General features: G+C 40.4%; 2 protein-coding genes across 2 annotated transcripts; one reads left to right on the plus strand and one right to left on the minus strand.

The window, feature by feature from the left end:
• The first annotated feature begins 1,562 nt into the window (after positions 1-1,562).
• Positions 1,563-11,302, plus strand: bmp8a (bone morphogenetic protein 8a). The gene is made up of 7 exons (XM_072674836.1): positions 1,563-2,171; positions 5,243-5,435; positions 5,825-5,973; positions 7,305-7,496; positions 9,405-9,484; positions 9,640-9,750; positions 9,887-11,302. Exons 1-7 carry the CDS (start codon positions 1,649-1,651, stop codon positions 10,034-10,036), a joined length of 1,398 nt encoding a protein of 465 aa, XP_072530937.1. The 5' UTR covers positions 1,563-1,648; the 3' UTR covers positions 10,037-11,302.
• A 3,812-nt stretch (positions 11,303-15,114) lies between these two features.
• LOC140551414 (zinc finger protein 706) lies at positions 15,115-18,157 on the minus strand. Its single transcript, XM_072674837.1, has 4 exons — positions 18,086-18,157; positions 16,571-16,713; positions 16,261-16,390; positions 15,115-16,130 (listed from the first exon to the last, which is right to left on the minus strand). The coding sequence occupies exons 2-3, from the start codon at positions 16,703-16,705 to the stop codon at positions 16,295-16,297; spliced, it is 231 nt and encodes a 76-aa protein (XP_072530938.1). The 5' UTR covers positions 16,706-16,713; positions 18,086-18,157; the 3' UTR covers positions 15,115-16,130; positions 16,261-16,294.
• Between the last annotated feature and the right edge of the window lie 218 nt (positions 18,158-18,375).

Raw genomic sequence — 18,375 nt, forward strand, 5'->3', positions numbered from 1 at the left:
CAGCTGTGTGTCTGTGTTTATGTACAAATATTTAAACCCACTCACATCCTTTCCCTCCAAACACTGTCCTCGGCACCCAGAGCAGCTCCCATGGCACGTCCCGCTCCTACCACACTTCGGTGCAGAAATCCCCCTTTCCTGTGTCAAAAACACCAAGATGTACAACACTTCAGAACACTTTGCCATTTGTGAAGAACAGTGCAGATGGTTTTTGTTTAGAAAGAAACCGGCTTTCTGCTCCGGCAGGGGAGACCCATGCGCATGCTAGGTTTGCGCTAAAACTGGAAACTGCAGGCCTAAAGATATCCTGTGGTGTTGGCAAGAGACCACCCAGCTACCTGCAGTTATCTATTACGACTGCAATTTCAAGTTGATTGGACAGGTTGTCTGAAGTAAATTATGATTCCTCCATGCACCATGTCATCTGTTTCAATCCACAAAACCTAAATGCAGTTGGGATCATCATTTTCTCATTCAGACTACAGGCTTTTGCGGTGGTTAGATCTGCCCGATTGTCTCCCAGAGACATGTCTTAAACCATTCTCACGCCAGGCCACGTAGTAATTGTGAACAAATTTTGGGTGTGTTGAAGATGAAATGGTGGATACGGTGAATGGAAGGAGCATTGTGGGGAGAGGGAGGAAGGGAGGGAGGAAGGGAGGGAGAGAGGGAGGGAGGAGTCCTCAGTCATTTTTAAGACACTCCCTCTGCCTTTACAGCATCTTGCACAGAGAAGGAAGGCTTGCATTCAGATTACACTCACTACAAGGAACCCAGATACTAAGGAACTGGAGAGGAGGTTATACCTGCAGGTGTGGATTGGTTTTTGAGAGGCAATTGGACAATTGGAATCAACATACAAATAAAAAAGCATGTACAAGTAAAGGGCATTCCTATAGGCTTCTAAACAGTTCACCCACTGGATTATGCTGTACCCAAGGCCTGTTTAAAACGGGTGAGGAGTATTTTTCGTTTCTTGTGGATATTTTTTTTTTCTCTCTCTCTCTCATTGGGGGGGCAAATCAAGCTGTAACTTGTCTACGTACCTGGGGAAAAGGCAGGTGTTGCGCTGGATTGCGGGCCCTTTGAAGAGAGACTTGGCTGGTGGGTTGGTGTACCCACCTTATTTATTTACTGTACCCATGGACTTTAATTTCACATTCTGCCTCAGCCCTTACTCAGCACCTGCTCTTTACTTAACCTCGCTCCAGCTCTTCCAAACTCTGCTCTTCAAAGCAGTGGAAAAGTCTTAAGAGCTGTTTGTTTTCCTTTAAGCTGCTTCTGCAGTGCCAGAGGTTCTGCTCTATCTGTGGTTTGTTTCGCCCTCTCCCTCCAAAAGTAAACAGAAGGGAGCGCGTGCAAGGGAGAAGAGTGCAGGTTTATTCTGCAGATAACGGTGCGAGAGAAAGGACGAACGAGGAGGAGGACAGAGATAAACTGACACATCAGTGTAATGAACACGGATCTCCCTTAAACTGCTTTGACTACTCAGGCGAACAGGTGAACTCAGTCAGGGACGCTTTCTGTTGCTGGGACATGTGTTGAGTGCTTTTGTTGGGGAACCAGTGGCTGTCCCACTGTGGGCTGAAGTTGTCTAAACACCTCAGAAGGTCAAAGATTTTCTAGACTCATCAGCACACAGCAGGACATGAGGAGGACAATGGCACCAAAGGAAGCAGACCTCCTTTGCTGGGACGTTCAGTCAGCATGTGCAGAGCAACGGGACCTTATGGGCCAGCGTTCACCCCATAAATGCAGCAGGAAAAGGGACAGCTGTGGCACCAGCAGGAGAACTCCAGGACAACGGTGGCTCTTCACATTGGTGGTCTTCCTCGCCCTGTGCGGGTGCGGGCACACGCAGGGCACAGCGCACTCCAGTTTCCGCAGGCTGAGCGGCCGGGAGAAGAAGGAGATGCAGAGGGAGATCCTGTCCATCCTGGGGCTGCCTGGACGGCCCAGGCCGCACCCACCCCTGCGACCTCCCTCCTCTGCTCCTCTTTTCATGCTGGACCTTTACCACGCCGTATCGGCTGAGGGGGATGAGGGTATAGGTCTGGTCCAGAACCACGAGGGGGTCATCCATGCTGCGCTACCCACGCTCAGCACGCACACGCCTCCCCTCGGCACGGTGGTCAGCGAGGCAGATACAGTCATGAGCTTCGTCAACCTGGGTAAGCTGCTTGGCTCAAGTCCTGAAGAGGCACTGTTTTGTCCTGTAGATCTTCTCTTCAGTTTCTCAGTTTATTTCTTTGGCCTACAAAGTCTTTTCATCACTAGTCAGTTTTATAGGGGACCAGTGTCAGCTAGACATCTTGGGTGACTTTTCAACCTCACATTTGTCACCTTTTTGTTATTTTGACTATTTTGACTTTGTAGGGTTTTTTCTTTGCACACTTTGGCTTGTTAATACCAATCAATCATCACTATTTGAGTATTGTTACTGACCATGTGCATCCCTTCATGACCACAATTTACCCATCTTCTAACGGCTACTTCCAGCATGATAAAGCTAGTTCAGTGTTCTTCACCAGACACCGAATCTGAATTCAATCGAATACAATTTGGGTGTGGTAGAACAAAAGATTTGCTGCATCATGTAAGTGCTCCAGAAAAATCAGCAGCAATTACATGATGCAGTCACGTCAACATGAAACAGTGAAACAGTGAAAGCTTCCAACATCTTGTAAAATTCATGCCATAAAGAATTCAGGCTGTTCAGAGAGCAGAATGAGGCCCTACCCAGTATTATTCCAGTTTCTGCTCATCTCTGCTAAATACATATGAATAAAAATCTACTTAAAAGAGGCTGCTATTGCAGCTTAGTTTCTGTATATGAATTGGGGAGCACATTTTAACCTCTTATTCCACTAAATTCCTGTGTTTTTCCCTCACTGGTATAACATATTAACAATTCAGCCAGCTCGCAATGCTTTGCATGGATTTAAAAATTGTAATCCTTAGATTGTAATAAAAGTCATGAAGCATAAGAAGTTAAACTTTAACAATGTGTGTACGCTATAAAACTCCTATTTTAAAAAGAAAGAATTCAGTTTTCCATTATAAGGCCCCTGTGGGCCCTGTGGCCTTTCATCCAGTAATTGCTATGGATCACTCAGTAATTCCTTTGAGACTATATGTGTGTGTGTTTGTGTGTGTGTGTGTGTGTGTGTGTGTGTGTGTGTGTGTGTACATATATATAGCTTTTCTTTTTTTTTCTTACTTAAGCAGCAAAACATTTTTTTTGTCAATAAATATTTGGACTGTTTTACAATAGTGCATTAGATAAATGTTAGAAGTGCAGGTCTGCTAATGACCCCAGCTACATATGAATAACTGGAGAAATGTCTATGCCTTTAGGAATAAATGCCTGTATGGAATATTTTGAGTTAACATATTAACTCTGGCAATAATCCAGAGATGCTGGGCGACCTGAGCAGATGTCTCACTTCATTTATTCTACATCAGCTCAACTCTTCGGCTCAGAAGAGGCCGATACTTTTGCCAAATGGACTGTTGGGTCCATTGTGGCGTCCTAGAAGACAGGCAGGATTTGTGGTCCACTGCACTGAGACAACCACACTATCTCTCCAACATCTCTTCTTCCTGTCTCGGCCCAGAGACGATGCTTATCTGACACAGAATTGCAATTAAACATCCCAATCTCAGCGGCCTCCTCCCTTTATCTCGATGTCTCTCGTTCCAGTGTCTTCGCCATGGGAGAACATCTGTCTTCTCTTATTATCATCACCACTGCTGTTAGCCAGCAGCCTATTGTACATGATTATTATTGCACAGCAATAAATTCGGTGTTGGGCTGGAAATCCCTGCATTAGCCTATAATGACTGAAAGTGACGTTGCTAATACATAATGGCCGATGTAGAAACAGTCACTGAGATCATGTAGGCAAACCCCAGTGGACGACAGGCTGCGTGATGATGCGGAGGGCACACAGCTGTACAGAATTACAGGCTTCATTGCTAGGCAGAAAGAGGAGGGAGAGGGAAATGAAAATAATGTCAGGCACTCCTCTAAAAATACACAGCGAGGCTGTAATTAGTGGTCGTGTGTTGAGCGGGAGCCGGCCCCACACTGCCTCTAATTACCCTACAGTGCAGGCCTGGCCGTGGGTGTTAGTCTGACCCACAGGCCTCTACGAGGACATATGTTCATCCATCCATCTCTCTCTCTCTTTCTCTCTGGCTTTACCCTTCATGCCCCCTCTCTATCTAGGCCTACCTATTCTTCAGCAAAAGATATCACACACTCCTGCAACACACACAACATACACCCCTCCTCTCTCGCTCCTCATTTCCTTCAGTATCATACCATCTGCTGGTGCTGACATTCCTCTACTAATTTCTTTATCTCCTTTCTGCTCCCACACGTTAATTTCTCATGGTAGTTTTATCACTCCCTTTTTCTGCCCCCCAAGATCTCGTCCTGTAGGCCGTCCTGGTGAGGCACGGATGGTGAGAGCTCTATCATCCTCATTTCTCTTAAATAAATTAGCTTTTTCTACAATTAAGAGGTTACCTCCTCCTTGGAACGTCATCATAATGTACTTTTAGCACAGTGTCAGAACGCAATTCTTACACTTTTTGCTAGTTTGCAGTTATTCAGAATCTTTACTTTAACCTAATCCAGAATAAAACATTGTTTTAGGAGAGGCTAAAACATTCTTAATCTCATTCAAATGCAATTACTGACAATTAAAATGTATTTTTTTATAAACTGGAGAAATTTTTTTTAAAACTGATCTGCTCCCAGAATATGTGACTGTGTCCTTTGCACATAAATTAGGGCTGTGCCCATATGGAAATATTGGGTGGATTTCTGATATTTTTTTATGTACATACCCATGTACACACGCATGGGACAATCTATAGATACAGTTATATACAACACGACATCCACCTGGATTATTAATATAGACATTAAAATCTCTAATTCCATAGGAATACCAATGTCATTAAACTTTTATAATGTAGCTAGATATTGTAGCCATAGATATTGCACCATCACATAAACTTTCTACTTAGCAAGAGTCCAATAATATTGCCCATCCTCAGGTATCACTTGCTGACACCAATGTAAACCATTCAGTCAGCTATATCGTGTATGTATCGTCACTATCATGTGAAAAACTTGTCTATCCATCGAAAGTTGTGTGACAGCACAGATTAATTAATGCTTTACCTTTACTTATCATTCTTATATCTTTTTAATCTCTCTCTTTCTTAGTGGAGCATGAGAGAGACCTCCTCCAGCCTCGGCCCTACTGGAAGGAGTTTCGCTTTGACCTGACTCCGCTTCCACAGGGGGAGACGGTGACTGCTGCAGAGTTCCGCATCTACAAAACCCTGACCATGGGTCAGCGAGCAAACCGCACCCTCCACATCTCTGTCTATGAAATCCAGAGGGATAAAAGACACAGGTGACACTCTTATGTCCTTCCCAGAGTGCAAGTAATTCAGGCACCTCAGGAAACACTGTAGTATCTGTATCTGTATACTTTTACAGTGGTGGGCTGAATAGCCTTTTTATACAAAATGCTTAATAACAATGATCATCTGATCATTTATAGAAAGACATTTGGTCTTTTTTCAGTTAAAAAAAATATTTCACCAGGTTTGCAAAGAAGTATCCAATGTTTTTCTCTACATTTGGCCAAAATGTGTCTTACGCAATCTATAGCAATCTAATCGAGCTACAACAATCACCATAGTAAAGAAGAATCATCCAGGCCAAAGTCTGTAACCTTCGTAATGCAGTGTAAGCATGTCTCCTTTCACAAAATTCTGATATTCCCGGTGTGTTTGTTAGGGAGCCTGAGCTGGTGCTATTGGACATGCAGTCTGTGCCAGCGGGACAGGAGGGATGGTTGGCCTTTGATGTGACTTCTGCCAGCAACCGCTGGCTACTGCACCCACGAAGCAACCTGGGCATCCGCCTGTACGTGGAAACAGAGGAGGGTGAGCATTTCTTATAAAGCACCAAAGAAAAAATCTCCCATACTCCTGCTCAAATAAGTGGAGCTGCCATGTATAATCTAGTTGTCTAAGTTGATGGTTGACATTTACTCAAGAACAACCTTCCAAAAGATGCTAGAATAGTGATAGCAGTAACACATTCATACACTGGGTCAAAAGTCGTGGGAGAACTCGTCATCTTTTGAAATGCTGCTTTTACAAACACTTAGTGCACTCAGATGCACTCAGTGCAGCATGCTTATCATGCCGATGGTGGAAGCTAACTAAAATAAGATGAGGCATGAAATGACAGTGGGACCAATGACAAATTCTGCTAAGTTCACTGTCTCAGTTGAATAGACCTACCCTACACCCAAGCCTTGGACCTTTATTTAATTATTTATTTATGTTATAAATTACTGCCAATTGGCCCACCTGTTCATAACTCCCTATAGCACTAGCAATGCTATTAACACGTACAGGAGCGTAAGGACACGTGTCTTCCGATACATGCAAAGCCAACCACCGTCTCTTTTTTAATTGCCGGCGATGCAGCATCGCTAAGCAGACATGCTCAAAGGAAAGCGTCAGGTACCCATTTCCACCGCAGCAGCTAACAGACACCTGTGCCAGCCAGCATTGCTTTAGGAGTGATGAGGGGAGAGCATACGACCAATTTCCTTCAGAAAATGCACTTTTCTAGTTTTCTACAGATGTCTTCAACAGATGATGCCCTACATCTTCTCACATCAAATTGTGCTCTCTCTGACGCCAACTGTTGATGGCAAAGCAGCGTGGCTTGGGATTCAAATTCACAACCTTGTGGTCTTAGTGTTTTTGCATTAGACTGCTGAGCAACTCAGCGCCAATGAACCTTTATTTTTATTAGTAATAATGTTATTTTTTATTTGTTATTTTAACAATAGTTTTAACAGCCATAGTTTAGTTAGATTTTTTTCCCAATATTGTCCCAAATTCAGTCATTTTCAATTCCCACCCACGACACCCAGGACTACCTCTATCATATGATGCTACCACCACTGATAGCATATGCTTCCTAACATAAAGCCATCCACTACATCTTTTCAAACTGCTGCTGTCATTAGACAGTGTCACTGGACAGCTGAACACGCATAAAATGTGTTATTTTCAATGTAATACTGTAACAGAGATGCTTACATGTGTGATGTCTTCCTCTGACTAAACCTGGTCATTTTTAAATATGTTATTGCTAACATTCAGATATATCATTTGTTTTAAAAACAAAAAGCCATTTGAAAACTTGTGGGTAGTGTATCTGTGCATGTATTCACTATTTTCTGCCCCTCTCGCAGACCGCTCCTTGTCGGCAGGGTGGGTGGGTTTAGTTGGCCGCAGGGGTCCTCGCTCCAAACAGCCCTTCATGGTGACGTTCTTCCGAGCCAGCCAGGCCCCTTGCCGCCCGCCTCGAGCAGTCAGACACAACAACCCTCGCAAGAAAAAGAACAAATACGACCTGCCCCATCCGAACAGACCTGGCATATTTGGTAAGTGGATTCAGTTTTGACTTATTTATTAATAATTGATAAATTAGTTGAAATAATCATACACTATTTATACTGTTAATTTATCAAATCTCCAGTGCGAATTGCAGGAGTTGAAGTGGCTAGTTTTCTACAGACATTTTCAACAGATGACCTCTCACATCAAATAATTGAACACCTTGTCTGCTAGGCCCCATCCCATCAATGTTATCTTAGCCACTTGTTCAGGATGTTCTTCCTTTTGCCACTTTCATCTTAAACAGCTACTTGTCATTGCCCTCAAAGCACGAAGCACTCAAAAGCCCCATGCTGCAAGATCAGCCAAACTGTCATGAGTTCTGGTTTCTCTTGACCTCTCTGCAGCCTTTGATACAGTCAACCACAAAATCCATCCTCCCGTCTGTCCTTGACAATCTTGGAGTCACAGCGCTCTTGATGCTGTTCACTGGCTACTCATGGCTGCCCGCATCTAATTTAAAACCATGACACTAGCCTACAAAGCCAACAATGGACCAGCCCTACTGAATGGCATTGGTCTAAACCCAATCCGTAGCTAGAGTTATTTGAGCTTCAAGTATGGCTCGCCCACCTTGCCCTGGAAGTCTAAAAAGCTAACTTGGGTGCTTTTTTAAACTTATTTGAGCACATCTTGCACTTTTTAAAGGCTTTTGATTGCATGTAATTTCTTCTTAGCGTCTTTTTGACAGTGGTATTTTCAGGAGTCAGACACAGTGTATGTATCTTTGAATTTAGGTATCAGTACCTGGCAGCATCTTTGGACTCTGACATGTTAACACTAGCTAGGAACATGTTCTGAGAGGGAAACTAAGAACTTATGTAAGTCGCTTTAAATAAGAGTGTCTGTGAATTGTCATAAATGTAAATTAATCCACCTCCACCCCCCATCATATAACATAACTGTTGGCATATAAGCAAGCAACTCTTTCTCCTGTTTACATATGGTTATATATTGTTGTTTACATGCTGCACTGCACTTTATTTGACCTATTTATATATATATATATTATAGAGTATTTTCAGGATGCTTTTCACATTGCAAGTACTCTAAGAATAACAGTTGCACCTTTTATATTGGAATAACCTCCACACTTATTGTACTGTAATGAGAAGCTACACAACATCAATATTTACAACTTTGATTCTGTATGCTAATCCCTACAGTGATACTGCATATACTAATGTATTCTAGCTGCCCTTTACAGTGTATAAAAATGATCAATTTATTATTTTAAATTACTTTACAAACAGTCTTATAACATATAACTTACACCAAAAGGATTTTGTTGTTATTGTTCTTGTACACAATTTCCCTCCATTTAGTCATTGCCAATTCCCACCCATCAGCTAGAAATCCCCCTTTCACGTGATTCCGCCTGCACAGGGAGGGCAAAGGCTAGTAGGTTTTACTCCCAATTTAGTTATTGCTAATTATTACCATTAGCTTGGACTCCCGCCTCACTGCTTTCTCATCCAACATTGGACCAGCCCTACCCAATGGAAATGGTCTAAACCAAGCTAGAGTTATTTGAGCTGCCAGTATGGCTTGGTTTGACCCACCTTCTAAACAGCAAAACTTGTATGCTATTTTCAGACTTACCTGAGCAGTAATCTTGCTTAATCTTTTGTAAGGGCTTTTAATTGCACTTAAGTTTTTTGAGACTGCTTTCTCAAACTTTCTGCTCCTATTTCACAGTCAAACTAAGTATGTTAAACACGTACTACCATGTGAGTAGTCACATGACTCACACATGAATAATCAGATCTCAGTCGAGGTAAAATGTTCAGTTAATCGTGTTATTAACTGACTTGCCCAGCACTATTACTTCTACTACTACTATACCACAACATTTACTGTAGTAACAAATGGATTTTGACCTTGTTTTCTTGCAGACCAGCTTCATACAAACAGTGGGAGACAGGCTTGTAAGAAGCATGAGCTGTACGTCAGCTTCAGTGACCTTGGCTGGAAGGTAAAAGACAATAATTTTCTCATTACAAAGCAAATATGGGATGTTTGTAGTAAACTTATTGATGGTGCTACTGAATTAGGTGGTGCATTATTACATAGACAAATGTATGTATGTGCACCTTGAACCACTGTTTTTTTTTTTTTTTATCTTTTCAGGATTGGGTTTTAGCTCCTCCAGGTTACTCAGCATACTACTGCGATGGGGAATGTGACTATCCTTTGGGCTCTTGTATGAATGCTACTAATCATGCCATGATCCAGCTTGTGGTTAGTACTGTTTTGGATTTTGTATGCAGTATTTCATTGATCGAGCAACAGTTCTGAGATGAAATAGATCAATATGAAATAATCTTTACTACTGGATTGAATTGCGTTGGACTGAATGACTTCTTGTCTTTGGCAGGTCCACCTTATAAAGCCAGATGAGGTCCCGAAGGCTTGCTGTGCACCGACTAAGCTCAGTCCCATCTCTGTACTCTTCTATGACGACAACAACAATGTAATACTTAAGAAACATCGGAACATGGTGGTCAAGACCTGCGGCTGCCTGTAAACAAGCATCATTGTCTTATCCAGGCTGCACCAGTCTGACATTAAGCCCTACCGCACTACTTCTAACATACGAGGTTTATTTGTCCAAGCATGTCATTAACCAGTTCTGTGACACAGTTGCTAAGTTTGTCGTGCTGGCGGAGGTAGGAAGTACTTACCCAACAGACTAAAATTAAGGCCAGAGTTTGTTGCCAAAAATGTTTTTCTTGTCCCACTTTTCTCCTGATATTACTTAAGCTACAGATTAGGCCATGCATGGACACTGTGGTCATTATAAGTGCTCCACTTTAACTGAGTATAAATGTGATAGAAAATTACAGTGGTTCTAATTGTATCACCCTGAGCAAATCTGTTTAAAATTATTGAAACATTACCATCATCAACCATGCCAAAGAAGAGGACCATCACTATCAAGAGTGAGATGCAATGCCGTCTAGTTTCTCAGCTGAAGGATTCACACTGACCTGTATATTCGTGATTTACACATTTAACTGGGTATAAATGGAACTGCTGAAGGAAACTCTTGCAAGCAAACAGGTAAGCAGGTTTTACAATACTAATGTGTGCTATTTCTGATCATGAAGATTCTGCCGGTAGAATTTATCGTGAAAAACGACAGATAAAATAACAACAATCTGACACAAACCTATCTGAGCTGTAAGCATAGATAAAGAGAACATACAGCCAACACGGATCTAATAAGAAGAGCAATCTTTAAACTCTTGCGACTGTAAGAGAAACTGAACCAAATTGTGATGACATTATTGTTTATTATATATTGTTATGTATTCTTCATGTTGTGCCACAGAGGTTTATTTCGCTGATCTACTGATGGTGAGAGTTTAGGGCCTACTGAAAGACTGCAGAACTATACAGTGCTGGTTGAACCCAAGGCTGTAAAGTGTTCTGGGATTTTATGTTATGCAGTAGTACGAGTGTATGTCTTCATTTCTGACCAGCACAAGCATTCTAATATCTAACATCTTATTATGGGAAGATGTTTTAAGTGATCATTGTTGGAAAAAGAAGACTTGGGTCTAGTCTTACAGAGCGATGCCATATAATTACAAATAAATGAAAAGGTTCTTCACACTCACATCTATATTTTTTATTTTTAAGAGAGCAGGGTTAAAACAACAATAATAATGTAAGGCAAAATTGTTTGAAATGATGTAAGGAAAATGTTAGTTTAATTGGAAATATTTTTTTATGTCAATATGTTAACATGGGACACACATGTGCTAAGAGCCTCACTCTGTGTCTTTTACTACCACCTGTTTTCAATATGTATTGCAAAGAAATATATGCATTTTAGTTTGAATAATAAAACATACTTTACATAATGTGACTGATTCCTTTTGACAGTGAAAATGTTTTAATGATTATTTCATACACTTGCATATTTAGTACTAAGCACTTTTAATCTGTCCCCCAAAAGTTTTTTGTTATATGTACTCAATATTTGAAAGATATTTTAATCATCTTCCGTCAAGTATATCTGCCTCAACATTTGACAACATTTGAACACTTCTGAAACACAAGGTACTCTGGATAATAGGTTTAACGACATTCTTGATTCTTGACCTCCAGCTAATTGGGTCCTTAAATTGTCCTACTCATTAATTCAAAGTGAGAGAATGCAAATGATCAAATTAGAACGGGAGAATTTTATATAATATAGTGTCTAAATCAAATCTAATAAAATCTAATAAAATAAAATGTCTTGCTCCTGGGCTCCCCTTACAGTCAGGAAGTGGAATTAGGAGCATCACCATGATTCTGAAGCTGTTTTTATGAGCTAAAATGATTTCATTTAAGCTATTGTTGCTTTAAACATGCAAAATATCCCACTTTACACTAAACCCAAATTTACACTGAACAACAGTGTAGAAGAACAGTGTTACAGAGCACATTTCTAACAGTCAAGTCCTTCGCATAGCTTTGAAAATGATAAGGGATATCCTGCAGACACAGCACTCTCTCTGACTGGACATCAATCTTATAACCAGACTTCAAAAACATGGCCAACACGTAATTATGTCAAATCTTAAAACACAATCATTGACCATAAATGTGTCCACCATGACTGATAGCACTGTGGGTTTCGCTGCCAGTGCAGAGAAAGGTTTATGAGGATGTGGAATATAGGGCCAGGTTTCCAGACACAGAATAATCTAAGGGTTAGAAACAAAACTAAATTACACTGCCACTGAAGAGTTTCTGCTGAAAACCCTTTTCTGTCTAAAGGAGCTCAGATTTAGGATTCTGTTGCATGTGCTCCTGATTTATGCTGGTGTTTTTACTTTTAAAAGAGTTGATTTAGAGGATGCTCATTGTTGATGTAACCATTAGAACTAAAGACCTAAACACCTGAATTTAGTGTTTCAAAGGGTTTCCATTTGATTTCCCCATTTCCCACCGCATGAGATTCTTATGAATTATATACTTAGTTATTTCTTGTTTTTTTCTGAACTGAATTGGTAAATTACAGAAAATACAGAATAAATGACATATATCAGTCTATATAAGATACAGTGACAAAAAATCCTATTTCTTAATTCCCAGAGGTGTCAAGTAACAAGGTACAAATACTTTGTTATCTTACTTAAGTAGAAATTGTGATTATGAATACTTTAATTATTTTCCAGACAACTTTTTAATTTTACTCCTTACATTTTCACACAGTTATCTGTACTTTCTACTCCTTACATTTTAAAAATAGCCTCGTTACTCCTATTTCATTACGGTTTGAAAAAAAAAAAACCCTATCCAGATAAATCCACCATCCAGAAAGTGTCAATTTGATTGTGGTTGGATGAGAAGTATAAACATATGCCATTCTGACACCCTATTGGTTTGTAAGTGGTCCATCGCACCTGCACGTTCCGTCACACTCCAGCAAGAACACAGCAGATGTATGTAGCCTAGTATGAATATGTCCCTGGCAGAGACTCAAGAGAACTGGAGTGAAATGTCCCATCTAAGCCCCACATTTACATTCCAATAAAGCTTATTGATAACATGCCTCTGAAGTTTGACTTTTTACACCATAACAACACTTATAGGCAACGACTCATCATATACTAAATGTAAATGTAAATTTAATGTAAATATACTGCTCTGTGAAATATGTTAATGCTCAGTAATGCACATAGATGCTCAAATCTATTTGATATTACTATAATGTGTTCATTTTAATGGGCAGATCTGCAGCTGAAACAGGCAGCCTAGTGCAGCCCAACATTTTTCAACATTGACATTTTAATAGAACATTATAGTCATTATGGATTTTAGAAAAATGTTTCGGGGAGGGGGAGGGGGTACTGCACTATAGGCCCCTGTGGCGCGGCCTAAAGTTTTAGCATTTGTTTTCCTTACATTACTTCTATATTTATACTTTCAGTCATTTTGAAACCAGTACTTTTACACAGCAAAAAGCTTAAGTTGATATTTCAACTTCTATAGAAGTCTTTTTAAACTTTAAAGTATCTATAAACCTAGTATCTACACTTCTACCTGAGTAATTAATTTGAAAACTTTTAATATCTTTGCTAATTCCAATATACTTACACGAGATTCCTCCTCCTATACTCCCAAGCCCCAACCCAATACATAAAGTATGTGATTAACCGACTGTTCAGCGAACAAAATGAGATACTAAACTGTAAGAGAACCACCCTGAGGTGTGACCTCAAGTCCAGTCACCATGACTCTATGTGATACATAATTACTGTGGAATTCAGTGGAGCGAGTCTGACTCATGGAGCGCTTTGCTTCAGAAAGCCGTGGCCAGAGCAGTAACTCTCAACTTTCCACTCTTGACTTGTCAATGTTGCCAGTTGATCAACTACAAAAAAAAGCTTCATATATTTTTCTAACACCTCTAATCTGAAGGCGTAATTCCAGGGAGGGAATATGGTGACATTCAAAGGCTGTTAAATGATTTATGATTATTATGATCACCCCTACTTTGAAATGAGCTCAACCTATTATATCAGCTCCACTTACCAAATATTTACAGACTGCAGTCCATCTGTTTCTCTACATACTTTGATAGACTCCTTTCAGGACCCCACAGAGCAGCTATCATTTGGGTAGTGGGTCATTCTCAGTGCTGCTGGCCCACTCTATTAAACACTCCTACCTAGTTGGTCCACCTTGTAGAAGAAGCTCATCTGTTGCTGGCACAGTTTGCGTTGGTCAGTCTCTATTCTTTCCTCAGTGGACAAAATATGTGGCCCAAAGGACACTGTTGGCTGGATGTTTCTGGGTTGTGAACTACATCCAAATACTACCTGCTGTGTGGTAGTATCCTAGGGCCGTGTCCTGACCTTTGAAGATCATTTCACTTATTGAAGAACAGGGTGAAAGGAGGCTAACAGAGAAACAGATGGACTACAGTCTGTAGGTTTAGAACTACACTGTGCTCATATATGGTAAGTGGGGCTGATAACATGGGCGGAGATCATTCCACACCAGGGGAATTAATAACAATTATAATTAATTATATATAAATAAATTCTGATTATACATAAGAAATTATTTTAATGATTATAGATAGATATGTCTATCTAAACAATATATTTACCTTTTCCTACATGGCGAATAGAGTATCCTATCAAATTTTCCAAAAAGGTTCCCAAATTCCAACTCAATGATCACTGTTGTATTTTAAAAAGCACTGAAATAAATAATCTTCCACCATAAAGATCAGACATGAAAACTCACGGCCAGTGTAATAGGTGACTGGCTTCATCATTCCTAGGAGAAAAGTCATTTTTATTAATCAAACTAAAATGCAATTTTGACAAACAGAATTGAGTGAAGGCTGGAGCACTCAGATGACAATACAGAGCTAACTGCTGTCAAATTATTTTAACTATGCAAATTCAGCACACTTTCAAAATCATCTTTTGAGACCTCACAACTATTAAATATCACAGTCTATAAATATTCTCCATCATTAGTGCTCTACAGGTCTTATAAAGGCAGAACAATAGCACCTAGTGCTTGATGTAAAACAGGCATTCAACTTGCATAGTGGTTACAAAAGTCCAGGAAAGTCTGCATGCTCATCAGTGTCGGACAAAATTTTAATATTATGCCTGGTGCCTAGGTTGCAAACATTGATCATGTACACAAATTAACGCCCCAACCATGATCTCATAGTTTCAAAACATATTTACTAATATTAGGGATGCAACAAAAATGCCTGCATATCACATTATCATATCCACAGCAGTGAAACCATAAAGCCTTCTTTGTTAATCCTATTTGGAAGTTTTAGCATAGGTCTGAAAGTAATCCCCCCTCCATGTATAACATTACTTTAGAAACACTTTTATACCGTTCTAAGCTGGCAATAATTCACCCCCCCCAAAATATAATCACCCTCAAGTGACTCAAGCAATAATACCAAGTTGCCTTATTTAGTAGTACCTAGAAAAGAATGGAATTAAAATACACCAATATGCACCTTCTAGGCAGTCACCATGACACATTTGACTATATGCTTATACATTTATTGAAAACCATAAAAAAAACTGCTCAAACATTAAGCAAATCCAGGGCCTCTATTCAACATCTAAAGAACTTTGAGAGCATACTTTGTCGATTTGAAGATTAGTTTTGCCAACTGAGTAGAACTAATTCCATCACAATCCTGGCCACAATTTGTAATCCCCACAGTGATGCAATTCTCATCATGGCTTGTGTTGAAAGGAAAGAAGAAGAAAAAAAAAAAAAAAAAAAAAAAAAGATGTGGGCTTTACAAGTAGTATGCACTGAGGACAAACATTGGTGTGTGTTAATATGGTTTAAAACTGAAAGAAGCAGTCAGGAGTGGAAAAACAAAAAACATTAAATTAGCGGGTGGGTAAACACTGAAGAGTTTGACGGGACATTAATATGAGGCTGTTAGGGCACGTAGCACACTTGAAATGACGGTCAGCCTAAATGAAGGCATGATGCATATAAAAATATAAAATCAAATGGGTGCTGGTGTGCTTTAGTCCATCCTTAGGTCTCCTGTCACTGTGTCCAGATGAGTTGAAACAGTTGGCCAAGCTGAATCGCATCATTTCTTCCCCCAAGGTCTGTAAAGAACATTTGCAGTGAGTGCAAATAATGCCATAAATAAATAAATACATAAAAAAACAACAACAAACAAACAAAAAACCACACACACTTAAATCTATTGTATAACAGACACCCCTGTTGACTTACCCCAAATTCAGATACTGTTAATTCCTAGAGTCTTTTATGCCTGCACGTCCACCAGCTCAGGAGGCATTGGAGACTTAGGATGTTTGCTCTCAAAATGCTGCTTAAATGTCTTTGGGTCTGGCATCTGTGTCTACAGAGGACAAAAACAACAGTCAGTCATTAAATCACTGATCCAAGCCTTCCAAATTCAGATTAAGCATGAAGTAATAATTAACCCCAGGTTTAATGTTTGACAGCTATTCCAGACAAACAAAGGTACACCCGCACATGCTGTTATCCATGCTAAGATTCATAAACACCGTAGACGCACCCTGCACACGGGGCATGTGTGGACAAGAGCGGCTTTGGCAGCAGTCTTCTGATCTGCTCCCTGTGCCTTTTTCTTTTCTGCTGCCTTTTTGGCGTTTTTCTGCTGGGACTGAATCTTCTGCTGCCCACGAGCCATGGCTTTTCCTGGAAACACGCATCATATTTACATGTCAACACAAACTCTGCGACACCGGCTGGATGAAAGCAGTAAGGCAGCTAACTAACTAAACCTGTCCAACAAAACAAGATCTACAGAACATGTGTGTGCTCAGAATTAGAGCAAGATAGTGAGGTGCGTAAAGAAAAGGGGCAGAACACTGGAATCTCTGAAGTAAATGAACAGGCCTGGCTTATTTGGCCTCATATCGGTATAACAGTCCACATTTCTTTCTCCACTGAACCACTAGCTAAACCCTTGACTTTGGTCAAAAGAAACATGACATACCACCACCACCACCACCACCACCACCACCACTGGGCTCCTCACTAAAATCAGCTATTTTACTTGGAATAAAGACATCAAGCCTGGTTTTAGTGCATCTCAAGGTTCTAGCAAAATGGCCATGAAGCTAGACGAGGTACAAAACACCCTTAATAGCATAATACGTTTACCACAAAGGTAAGAAGTAGATAGGGCAAATTACAATATAGCTAACTCACAAAAACAGTAGCTACAGTCTGGACAGTGTTAGCTAGCTAGCTATCCTACCACCTCAAGTTACAGGGGCGACTTTAGTTAAACTGAGGGAACTGTAGCTATATTAAATCGAGGGAATGGTTTATGTCTCCAATTATTATTATTATTATTATTATTATTGTATTATATTGATATTTTTGGGGAGGTTCCGTAATGGGCTAGCTAGCCAGCTGCTCAATGGAGCGAAAAACACCTGCACATCACTGGAGAAACCGCCATCAAATAAACATGATTAGCCTTTTTAAATGCTTGAATCCATAAAATAATTCGGTCTATGGATATTGTTTATGCAGATCAGGGTCCCGGACTGTAGATCTCTAACCAGTAGCTATATTTATCAGACTAGCTAGACAGCTAATCGTGCTATACAGTCCTAGCGCTACGCCATTAGCCTGTTAGCCATCGAGGCCGTCGCGAAGAAAGCGTAAGTTTCCGTCGAGGATAATCATCGTACTAACCAAAGGGCACCACGTTTTATTAACATTGGCGAAATTATATGGTTATGAGTTTAAAAAAGGTAAAGAAAGGAAGCCGCACAGAATGAGCTGACATTAATTACACGAGCTAAGTTGCCATTAGCTATGTCCGCCATGGAGAAGCGCTCAGCTAGCGTTAGCCCATCCAGCCATGTCTCCTCCTCAACCACTGCCTTTACTGGCGTCCCGCCTTGTATTACCCGATTCTCCAGCTTTAAACGAGGTCATAAAAGAGTATCAAATCAGAAACAACTCCACATTGACGCCAACAAATTAAGGTAACACTAAAACAAAGGTTTTCTGAAGTTAAACATGACGTTTATCCACTGTTTTAGGACAATACCTTGGCGTTGGAGTCGCTACGGACTGAAGAAGGGGCGAAGAGTCGAGCGGATAACGCAAGACGAACTTCCTCCGGAGGTCCGGATTAAAAGTCTTTGGCGAGGCCTTTTGGCTTTGATAGACGAAGGGTTTTACACGAATTTCTTAACATATCATATGTCACATATATTTATACTAGACTTATATGTAGCTAGCTACTAATATTAGGTGGTTGTAGCAAATTGCCATATGTGATATCTGAGATTGACCAGACTTTGCTGAAATTCCTCGACACGTTTAAAGCGATATCAG

Source organism: Salminus brasiliensis, chromosome 3 (assembly GCF_030463535.1).
Source record: "Salminus brasiliensis chromosome 3, fSalBra1.hap2, whole genome shotgun sequence".
Classification (NCBI taxonomy): domain Eukaryota; kingdom Metazoa; phylum Chordata; class Actinopteri; order Characiformes; family Bryconidae; genus Salminus; species Salminus brasiliensis.